We start from the raw sequence: 12,355 nt of genomic DNA, 5'->3' as shown, positions 1-12,355 counted from the left end.
TCTGCAATTTTATTACATAACGTAACTGCGATAGATAATTACCTACTTCAATAATGTGAGATTAACAATCGCGATCAATCGTCTCGGGGCCGCTGTAGGTATCTATCACTCTGCGAAGGAAACGGTGTTGAAAAATGTAAATTTGTAAAATTAAACCAGGTCTTTAAAGACCATTATGAATGATTCCATCTACGGAACCATTAAAAAGGAGTTAATTTTAAATCACGAACATGAAAACACGTACTGTAACATACATAAAATTGGTAAAGGGGTAGGTGTGACCAATTCGGTAATGTCCCGTTACTTTCATAAAGCACATAATGGCTAACGCGATTAAAATCGCATTACTTACACATGCTTACATGGCTATATTATGTATTATGTGAACTACGTTTAAAAATATATGTGTGAAAAACTTACATATGTAGGTACTTAAGCATAAGCTTCAGCGTGAAAAAGAATGGCATGGTTTATTCAAACCTTTCCTATAAGTACGTCAATTATTTTATTTATATTTAGAAGTTTTTTAGTTTCAGTTGTTTTACATATTGTCGGGCCATGTCCTATTGTTAATTAGTGGTGTGTTATTGAATTTTAGTATTTACGTATTATACGTATATTTTAGTATTTACCATCTACATATACATATATGTGACACTTTCCACAAAAATAACGTTACTTTCATGTTTAATTGTGGGAAGTTTATGTGAATGCAATGATTTATATGTTATTATGTGTCCATTGAATAAACAAATACCCTGATCGATACGTACCTATACGATGATATAGAGCAGCGGTCGGCAACCTTTTAGCAGCCAAGGGCCACATATAGTAGTTAACGGAGGTGACGCGGGCCGTACTTTGTTAATATTTATGACTTTATGAGACATTGTCGTTTGTCACTATTACATACAAAATAGCCAAGGCGCCTCTCGGGCCGCAAGTGACAGATTCGCGAGCCGCATGCGGCCCGCGGGCCGCAGGTTGCTGACCGCTGATATAGAGGATAAATAAGTAAGTACATTATTATTATACAGCTAAAATATTATCCGAAAAGTAGGTAGCCGCATCTACTATATACTTTAAGAACCTACTTTATTTCTGCTTAAAATGCTCAAGAAAACGGTCGGAGACAGTTTGATTAGCCTTTAACTCACATGACAGTCACGGTGCCAGTATATTGGTATACAGTATAACTAGAGTTAGACCAAGAAAAGTCTGCAGCGATTTTGATAGCCCACGCAGTGCAAGTGTAATTTTAAACTTCAAACTTCTATGAAATTATGACGTATACATAACACTTGCACTGCGAGGGCTATCAAAATCGCTGCAGACTTTTCTTGGTCTAACTCTACTACAAAAGTGATCATAAAAATATTATGCAAGTAGTAATTATTCGTCTTCTTCTAAATTACCAACATGTCAAGTTGCTTGTACTTAACAAAAACACCATAGCTCATTGAAATCGTTCCATATACGAGTATAGTGCCTTACATTAAATAAGGGTCGACTCTCTCTATGTCCTCCTCCTTGCTTCGTACTCCTCAGTGCTGAGGGTCGTGACCTCCCAGTGGAGCACATGATCTCTCTATGTAGGTATGTTAATAGTGAGAAAATACTCTTTTTGTCCAATTCAATAACTTTGTAACGTTGTAAGCACTCCTAGTAATTGTGAAATATATGAAAATATAGAAATTATCGGATCTTTTTTGGATTTTGAGATTCCTACTTATGACTTAAGTCACGGCAAAGGTCACTAAGAAGCCTTACTTTGTTAAAATATGTGTCCTATTTGGTCTACATAGACCGTATAAGACTTGAGATACAGCTGCCCAAAATTACTTGATATGATACAAGATTAAACATATAATGCATAGGTACTTACGGTCCGATTCAAACTTTAAGATACGTCAATTAATAGATCTCGAAACGATATGGATTAGATATGTCAGTGTCAAAATGACGTATCTTCAAACAGAAACGTCACTTACCTACCTCCCGCCGCCTTACTATAAAACAGTGTATAATTAAGTATACAATGTGTCTAGTATCAAATGAAAGCTGATTAAAAATAGGTACATACAGGGTGGAAAGATAAGTCGGGCCCTGGAGGGAAACTACCTTAAATCCTTAAGCTGGTTCATTTTACTTAAAGGAGACATTCCTTTATTTTTAAAAAGAAACAAAACTGCATTTAAGTATTTATCTTTTTTTCTTTAATTTGGCTTGTCTAAAAAAATCTTGAGTACTAAATATTAGATTATATGGATATTTTGTACGACAGACGAGTGTAAGACCTAATGTTTCTTGGAGAAATGGTATCATTAACATTAACTGTATCTACTAGTAGAATAAAATTGCGAGTTTTAATTTTTTGGAATTTTTAGTCGGTTTGAGTCCCGGGCGAGGCAAGCGAGTTTTAGAAAATCTTTGAATGCGGTTTTGTTTCTTTTTAAAAATAAAGGAATGTCTCCTTTAAGTAAAATGAGCTAGCTTACGGATTTAAGGTAGTTTCCCTCCAGGGCCCGACTTATTTTTCCACACTGTATATTAATTTAATTTTGCCACTGATCACGTGATCACAAATCTCAAGTGTCAACTCATGGTATGGCTACTGAAAGCAAAATTCACAGTTAATTTTAAATTAATATTATGTAATGCAGAAGGATAATAAAAACGCCCGAATAAAATTTTTCTAAGGTTATGGTTTTCCCACAATTTTCGTTGCCTTATTGACAGCTATTATGTATATTGCACACAGCAGCTGTGCATGAAAATAATCAATATTAGTATGAAAATTAATATTTTTTATTGTATAATATTTAAAACTTTCGCGTTTTGAACACATATTAAATCACATTTATAGACCCGTCTATAAATGCGAGTTAATATATTTTTCACCTCAGCAGCTCGAACAAGGGTACTTTGCTTCTTAAAAACAGTGAGCAAAATGCGATTTTGCTCACTGAGTGTGTCTTACTCAGTGAGCAAGCACTGAGTGAGACAAAATTACATTCAAGTTACCTTTATAGTCAAATGTCATGTCAACATGCGGGGTCTAATACAAGTTCGATATACTGGGGTTCTATTATCTCTGTCCCTTTTTAAAATTTTGTGTACTACACGAGATCAAAGTTATTTACATCTCGTGCGCTTTTGAATCCCTTACTACGCTCAAGATTCTAAATTAGATTCGATCTATTATAGAATCTTTCGCTTGCACGGGACTCAAAATAAGCACTCGAAGAAATATCAAACTTTGATCTCTTGTTGTACAAATAACTATTTTTATTATGTTTTACAGGTCGATTATCGATATTATGCGATAATGTTTAGTGTTTGTTGTGCAAGAATCGATAATTAACAAATGAACATTATTATATGTATTACCTAATGGCCTATTCATACAGCTGCTGGTGAACAGGTGGTGGTTTTTATGACTACATTAATAGTTTGAGCCATCGAACTACAATAATCATTCTGTTTAATTATTGGTATTCTTGTTTTATTCTAGTTTACGCCTAACCTAATCCCTTTTTTTTATCACGTGGAAAAGATTTGTACTTACCTACTATAGTTCGTTTTTAGGGTTCCGTACCCAAAAGGTAAAACGGGACCCTATTACTAAGACTTCGCTGTCCGTCCGTCCATCCGTCCGTTCGTCCGTCCGTCCGTCCGTCCGTCTGTCTGTCACCAGGCTGTATCTCACGAACCGTGATAGCTAGACAGTTGAAATTTTCACAGATGATGTATTTCTGTTGCCGCTATAACAACAAATACTAAAAACAGAATAAAATAAAGATTTAAATGGGGCTCCCATACAACAAACGTGATTTTTGACCAAAGTAAGCAACGTCGGGCGTGGTCAGTACTTGGATGGGTGACCGTTTTTTTTTTGCATTTTTTTTTCCTTTTTTTTTTCATTATGGTACGGAACCCTTCATGCGCGAGTCCGACTCGCACTTGCCCGGTTTTTTAGCATTAGAAGGAAGGTAAGCGATCTTGACATATCTTTTAATTGAATAAAGCTTTTTATAAAATCAATAACTGTTACTTATGAAAGCAGAAGAATATAAATGATCGTATTAAATTCATAATTCTTACATATTTGCCGTGACTTATTTTTAAAAAGTGTTTTTCAATTAAAAGACACGTCAAGATTGTTTACCTTTTTTCTAATGCTAAAAAAACGAACTATAATGCGAATTAGCATGTTGTTGAATGTTGTACTTACACACATTTATTCTGTAACTATATTTTATTAATATTTTTTGAACTAGCCAATTTGAGTTTCCCACTGCTGGGCAATGGCCTCTCCCCTTGATTTCCAGGTCTTCCGGTTAAGGTGCTTCCTCCGCCCAGTTGTTAAGGAATGTGTCCAGGTTATCCCACCATCTCCGTTTGGGCCTGTCCATCTACCGACATGCACTTGGTGCTGTATGAAATTAATTACTTACATTATTTGAAGTCTATTGCAATGTAGGATGGATCAGTTGGCTAATTGTTTTCAGATGTGTGTACAATATGATACACCATAGAAAACACTAATAGGTAATAAGACTAATAAGTTAATTATTTTGTCTTACAAACTACACAAGGAAGGAAGTTAGAAATCAAACCAATATAAAACAATAAACACAATATTTCTATATTATTTTTTCGATTTACTTCAGGTTACATTTTCTAAAATAAATTATTATAACAAGTACGTTTATCTAAACAAGCTGTACAGTATTTACAATTAATAATTTATCTACATTCTAGCACGAATATCACAGTTAAACAATCTCGCTACTACTTTAGGAATGTTTACGTTTCTAGTTTAGTTGGGTCATAAATTAAATAGTGCTCGGACAAAAAAATCTTTCCAGTTTCTGAAATTTCACAGCATAGACATTGGAGCTTTATTTTGATCTTTAAAAAATAACCGCTGCATCGGCTTATTCATAGAAGTTAGGCCAAAATAATATTGGTATCATATTGCTGGGGTATTTTTTCAGAGACTACCTAGTAAAAATTCAAGACGGACAAGCTCCAAACAACACCACGTTACACGCGTGTTTTTTTATTATTTTCCCATTTTAACTTTTTACTGTCCAAACCGCTATTTATGACTTCTAAAGGGGCCCACTGATTAACAGTCCGCCGGACGGTATCGGCCTGTCAGTTGTTCGGAACTGTCAAAATTTTGTTCTAACTGACAGGCCGATACCGTCCGGCGGACTGTTAATCAGTGGGCCCCAATCCTACTTTCCTGGCGGCTATCACATGCACTAAATTAAAGTACAATAAGCACGATAAAAGCATTTTAGGCATATTCTTATTTGATAGCGCCATCTAGTTTTGAGATTAATAAATCTTTTATAAAGTTTAAAGACCCAAAATGCTTTAATTTAAATCTATTTCTGTGACTATAACTGCGATCAGACAATTACACAAGGGTATTGAATTATAAATAGCAGAAGGGTAGCAGTTTTAAAACGCAAATAACTAAAATGTAAAAATAATATGTAACGTCATCTACAACATTGACGATTCTTGCGGTGTTGTTTGAGGGTTGGCAGTCTTCTTTATTAAATAGACTCTGACTATATTGTGATAGCTAGACCCTTCTCTCACGGCCTGGCCACGACATTGGTCTAAGCCCCTTAGATCAATGTCGTGGCCAGGCCGTCAGAGCGCGCGACCGCAGTTCGTAAGTAGGTAATAGTTTAAATTAGTTAGAGTTAGACCAAGAAAAGTCTGCAGCGATTTTGATAGCCCACGCAGTGCAAGTGTTATTTATACGTCATAATTTCATAGACGTTTGGTCTAACTCTAACTATTTCACCTACGCTATACGACATTGCAATGAACACCTTTTGTTATTATGGTAATAGCGCAATGCTAACTTTAGAAACAGAAAAAAACAAATTAGAACATATAGAAGTCTTTCTAGCATGGACATACACCTTCAAATAAATTGACAAGGCAATTAATAATAAATCTTCTTAGAGTGAGGGATAGTCGAGTTCAATGGTATTCATTAATTGGTAGTAAAACGCGGACCTGAAAATAAGAAAACTCACATCAGTTCAATTCAAAACTTTTAATAATTTCATTATGTTTTTGTAATGTTTTGTTTTAGAGGTGTGCAAGGTTATTGCTAATTGCGATAGCGAAACTTATTAGGTATACATTTTTATGGTTAATAACTGTTGAATGAAAAAGTTTATGGGACAAACAAAGAAGGCTTGTAAAATTTGTATCCAAATCTAAAATCTAAAAGTAAAAATCAAGAATTGTTATCGCAAAAAGTTAAAACATTTACAATTTCCTCTATTTTAGTGCAGGGGTTCTGTTATGTGTAAGGAGCATCTGTTATTTTAATATATGAGAATGTAAATCATAAATAATAGTAATCATAGTACCTACGTTACTACATAAAGTATATAAACTGTCACCCGCCTTTTAAGGCTCAGTGTGCGCAACCTCTTAAAAACTGTAAGCTGTTTTTATTAATTATCACTACACTATGCAGAAATTATTTACTAAAGATTTTTGACAATTCAGTTTTATGAGACGCAGTTTTCATTTTGTTGTTGATAACATTCATATACGTCTGTCAAATCTGTCACGCACGTGCCGAAGACACATTTGTGTATAAGAAACTTACCACGTTATGCTTATCCTGTTAGTGGTCATTAGACTCGATGCCAATATTGCCATCAGCCTCCCAGTCTAATTGATTAAAGTGTATAAAGTTCTAAGTCCATTGCGCTAATTAATCTTCTTTATTGATTTATTTAGATATTTCCAATATGAAACAGACTCTAGGTTTTTCCTAAGTCTAGAGTTATCCTGAGATCGTTTTTAAATTAAATTTGTTGATCTACCTGTAGACAAAGAAAATTTTAATTAATGCAATAGCTAATTTAGTGATTAATGTATTAAATTGTACTCTTACTATGGTTAGTAATTTCACTTTAGATAACAAATTAATTAGTCAATGTTAAATATCCCCTACAAGTACTTAACTACTTTGAAACAACCTAAGTTGTACCTCTACGTTTTATTTCAATCCTCCTAGCATTTAAATATTTGTATGACATCTGGTTTTCGCTCCTAATTTTTATAAAAAATAATAATAATAATTTAGCCTATATACGTCCCACTGCCGGGCACAGGCCTCCTCTCATGCGCGAGAGGGCTTGGGCTATAGTCCTCACGCTAGCCCAATGCGGATTGGGGACTTCACATACACCTTTCAATTTCTTCGCAAATGTATGCAGGTTTCCTCACGATGTTTTCCTTCACCGAAAAGCTAGTGGTAAATATCAAATGATATTTGGTACATAAGTTCCGAAAAACTCATTGGTACGAGCCAGGATTTAAACCCGGGACCTCCGGATTGAAAGTCGGACGTCATATCCACTCGGCCACCACCGCTTTTTTAATAAATTTATGATAATCAAATTATAAAATATTTTTTATAAAATAATCAAAAAATCGAAAAAAAATCAAGCGTAAGGGCATAGCTATGGTTAATATAGGTAAGTATATAAACTTAAGTAAAAATGTTTTCCATAATGTCAGTATCCAAAGAGGAAAATGGGGACTACTGGCGTCATCTTTCTTTAAAAAAAAAAGTATTAGCCAGTGTACCTACTTAGTCGGTCCATAAGCATTTAATTCTCCGACAAGTGTGTACTTCAGCCAATACCCTTCAAACTTTTTAGGAACATTTGAATTTGATTAGGTACCATACAACAAGTAGATTTGGTAATAAAACATGTACAGTATAGAATAATAAATAAATAGGGATCAAAATCACACATAGGAAACAGGTAGCGTCTTTTTGACGTGTATCTTTATGACTCTTCCCGAATATTAGGTTCATAGAATTATGCAAAACTGTGACAGCAATTATATTGTATTAACCATTAAATAAGCTTTTAAACCATATGTACGAATAATAAGGGATGTAGTGTAGGTACATATATATTTTTTATCAGTAAAAATAAAAATCTTTGCGACAGAATTTATGGACCGACTAAGTAGTAGGTGTGTAACCATGCTAACCTAACATTTGTAACTTGATTACCTTATTATTTTTTTATAAAACATTATGAATGTTAATACTATAACAAAATAATTAGTCCGGAGACTTCAATCTACTACACATTAAGCTTATTTGACTTAACATTGTCATGATAATAATTAATATAATTATGCAACGAATAATACGTTAACGAATACAAATTGTACTTTCGTCATTTTACTCTCACTATGTATGTTTGTTGAGAATAACGAGATACAAACGTTATTTTGCAGTTGTCTCCATATAATGACATATGCCGTCAAATACAAATATAACTTTGTACACAAACTTACAGCTTTCGAACTTTTCTCTTTTCTTTAATATTGTTTTTTTTTTCCATACATTTTTCACTGAACATACATGGATTCAAATTGGTAGCTTTTAAGAGGTTCTATCATTGGCCCTCGTTTGATCCGTACGTACCTACTGAACGTAACAGCCATTATATTATCATGAACTTTTTAATGCGACTCTATTTATGTATAACTTATAAGTATTTATGTCATTTAACAAAGATTACAGCCGAAATTGGTTAGAAACATAAATAGGTAGGTATACCTAGTGATAGGAAAAATATTTCATTTTTCAAGATCAAACAAGTCACATCAAACTTTATTAAAAAGCTTCGGATTATCTTGAATTTAATCTACCACTTCCATCTTCTTTATAGCCCCCAGCTCTTATTATCAGCAATAAAGCAAGAGATTGTAGAGAAAGCAGCATAAAAGGGATTTAGTTTAATCCGTAAATAGATTACTCCTAATACAGTGGAAACTGGATAAGTGGAATTGCAAGGGACCGGCTGTTTAGTTCCGCTTATCCAGGTTTTCCATTTATCCAGTTTTCCACTAAACCAGGTTCAAATAAAACGTTTTCTCACTTACAGAGGCTCTCGCTAACAGAGGTTGTGGATGCTAGTAATGTCGCTTATAGAGGTCACGTATGGTATGATCAAGACTTAAATAATGATCTTTTATTAAATATGTATGTAGATATGTATGTATTAACAAAAATAGGTATGTAATCCTGACTTTAAAAAAAGCAATACTGTAAATAATCCACAGTACCTACTCGTATACAATTTTCAAAATTACATAAACAAAATCACTCCTAATATTTATTTATCCAAGAGAAACAAGTATGGTTAAATAAATCAATTTACCGATTGTACTTTAATGCAAAAAAACTGAACGATGTGTGATCTCATACAAAATACGTAGTTAAAACACGAACCATAATGTTAACGAAACAAACTACCCTCCTTGTGACGGTTTATTAAAAACGCCGAGCTATTCCACTCATAGAGGTTTCGGAGACGGCTGCTTCCAGTTACAGAGGTAAAAATAAGAAATTTTCGAAAAAATGGATTCCGCTTATAGAGGTCCCAAAATTCCACTTATAGAGGTATTTCGTTGCCAAGGGACTGGAACCGAGAACTTGGGTCCACTTAAAGAGGTTTTCCACTAACCCAGGTTCCACTTATCCAGTTTCCACTGTATATCAAAGCATACGTATGTAAATTGAATTTCTTTTGGTAATTACATATTATATGTAAATGAAAAAGGCGCATACTTCCCCAAAGCTCAAATATTTAGAAACGTTAACATGGATCTCAAAGATTGTATGTGTCAAATTTGATAATTATCACTATTAGTTGAACCCCATTTTAAGGCTAAAATCAGTTTTTGCCATCACATTATTCAGCCATATGTATTTCTTAATCATTAATTTTAGTAATTTTGTATTGCATAGTACTGGTGCACCAATTATTGAGCTAGTGATGTATCTTTTATTGTATTGAAATTCGCTCAAAAGTTTAGGCACCAGAAGAAAAAATATGATTTATAATAAAACAAGAGTAAACAGGCAGTCCTCTTGACCTTAGGAATCTACCGATATGTTATTTGAAGAAATCCATCCAGACTCCAAGGCTACAGGGTGTATGGTATCATCAGTACTTAAGCCCATTAAGGATGACTCACGTTAGACCGGGCAGTGTCCGACCCGGAGCTTCCGGCGCATCGTTTTCTATGGAAAGCATCACGTGATCACCTGTCATGTCATAGAAAAGTAAGCGCCGGAAGCTCCGGCCCGGACCCGGCCCGGTCTAGCGTGAGTCATCCTTTACTCTTTTTTCTGGTTAAGTCGCAAACGAATAAAATTATGATATTGGGGTAGATTAAATACAAAAAAGTGTTTTTCCCATTCTTCCAAGTTTCATATGAAGAGAATGTTCCCTGGAAGAGTATAAGCGCTAAATCTGGATTCAGCAAGTGTTTTCTATAGTAAGATGTATTTTTTCCGCAAAGGCGTATATCAGGCTTTTATGTGTGGAATTTAATAACCTTTCAATGTTGCTTTACGCCATTTTTTTTACGGAGAACGTAGATTCAGAGTAAAACGCGAATTTTTCCAAGATGGTACACATTTTCCAAGATGGCAGCGGTTCCTCGAGGTCCCCAAATGTCAAATGGTGTGGACATGAAAAAAGGGCCTTTAATTAACATTAGGTATAAATACTAAATTTCAAGATTGCTCCAGAGATTTCGAGGTTTGTCCTAATACGATTATACTAGTAGGTATTTTGCTATTTTGTATCTAGCTACCACCTAATTAATGTTATTGTAGTGTAAGTACCTACGACTAGGTAGGTTATGTGTTATTGGCACAGATATGTATGTACTAGGTACTTTGGGCCATTTAAAAATAGTAGTTCCTTATGTATGTTCCAGTTCTTCGTATAAGTTATTAATTTACATATGTAAGACACTCACCATTCATGAATTAAGCGTATAATGTGAAAACTGGTTTGTGTCTCTCCATGTCCACAACGGGGGTAGGCAAGACTGCTGCAGTCCGGCCAGCAGCTCTGCGTGGTAGCGCTGCGCCGCCAACAAGTACGGTGCGGGAGGTAGCGGCAGCGGGCAGTGCGGCTGCATGGGGGGCGGCGGCGGTGGTGATGGCGAGCGCCGCGGCTCCGGCTCTAACAGCGCGTCGATCGTAAACGCGCGCCGCGGCCGCGGCCCCGCCGGCAGTAGCGCTGCCGTATCCGGCGCTTCCAGTGGCTCGGGACTCAACCTCGAACATAGGTTCATAGTGGGGCCATACAATCCTCCACTCGGCATACTCGGTGGCGGCGGCGGCCCGCCCGCCTGACGCGCCAAAAACGCTCGATTAAAACTTGCCAGCGCCGCCAGCTCCGCATTCAAACTGTCTTTCTCTCCCTTATGCAACTTAAACCGCTTGCGTCTCCTTAATAGCGAGCCATTCTCGAACATGTCGAAGGCCTGCGGATGCAGCGTCCAGTAAGCGCCCTTGCCGGGTCGGTCCGGTCGGCGCGGCACCTTCACGAAGCAGTCGTTGAAGGAGAGGTTGTGCCGCAGTGAATTCTGCCAGCGCTGCGTGTTGCGCCGGTAATATGGGAAGCGGTCTGTGATGAACCGGTAGATCTCTGAGAGCGGCAGCATGCGCTCTGGGGAACTCCAGATGGCCATGGCGGTCAGAGCTATGTATGAGAACGGTGGTTTTTGGTCTCCGTAGGACTCGCGTGTGGGTCGAGGCATAGTTTATCACTAACCCGTTATTGTTTTGATTATTATTGTCAATTGAAAATTGGCTGATCACACGTCTCCCGCAGCGGAGTGGAAGATAAGGACTGGGCGAGCGAGCGAGACTGGCGCATGAGGCAGGAGGGGCCTGCCGCCGGCGCCGCCCCATGCCGCTGCGCCAATCGCGCGCCTCTCCGTTTGTTTGTTGTTTTTGTCGGCTCGAGACCCTTTACAGAGGAATTTAAATTGTTATCACGTTTACATTATACAAAATTTATTCGACACCGACAACGCTTGAGCTTGTTTCGAAATTGCAATGATTAAAGAAGTAGGTAGGTGGGTACTTATCGATGCTGGGTGAGAGAGTTGAAATGATGGGAGATGATCCCTATTAGCGGAGCGGGTGTGTAACTAGAGCTCGCGGCACTTTAGAACAGTAGATCTATCTTGAAGTCATATGAATAGAGGGATGCTGTTGCAATTTTGCAAGAATTTATATTTGTAATTTCTGCTCTACAATATTGAATTGCGTAAGTAGGTGCATAATAAAATGTACATTTATTTAAAAGCATGTAAATGATTATTTTTAATATTTTTTTCATGAAATGACAATATAGTAAAGAATGGTCTTTCATTAAATGAAAATACGTCAGTTATAGGCTTATAGCTGCGGGCGTGTTGAAAGCACTTTTTAACTTTCCTAAGTCCTGTGTATTTACCTATTGGG

The 12,355-nt window shown here is 36.3% G+C and overlaps 1 protein-coding gene across 2 annotated transcripts; it reads right to left on the bottom strand.

Annotated features, from left to right (window-relative positions):
• Positions 1–6,659: 6,659 nt before the first annotated feature.
• On the bottom strand, positions 6,660–12,037 carry LOC134789779 (fork head domain-containing protein FD4-like). Of its 2 annotated transcripts, none has more exons than XM_063760426.1 (2): positions 10,851–12,037; positions 6,660–6,875 (listed from the first exon to the last, which is right to left on the bottom strand). In XM_063760426.1, the coding sequence occupies exon 1, from the start codon at positions 11,641–11,643 to the stop codon at positions 10,858–10,860; it is 786 nt and encodes a 261-aa protein (XP_063616496.1). In that variant the 5' UTR covers positions 11,644–12,037; the 3' UTR covers positions 6,660–6,875; positions 10,851–10,857. The 2 variants fall into 2 exon arrangements, with proteins under 2 accessions (XP_063616496.1, XP_063616495.1); XM_063760425.1 differs by having other exon boundaries at positions 10,855–12,035.
• Positions 12,038–12,355: the final 318 nt, after the last annotated feature.

This window comes from Cydia splendana, chromosome 4 (assembly GCF_910591565.1).
Source record: "Cydia splendana chromosome 4, ilCydSple1.2, whole genome shotgun sequence".
NCBI lineage: Eukaryota > Metazoa > Arthropoda > Insecta > Lepidoptera > Tortricidae > Cydia > Cydia splendana.
This window is presented reverse-complemented; position numbering and strand designations above follow the sequence as displayed.

Excerpts from the sequence above, each read along its gene's own strand:
- LOC134789779 (XM_063760426.1), bottom strand. The coding sequence starts at position 11,643 with ATGCCTCGACCCACACGCGAGTCCTACGGAGACCAAAAACCACCGTTC.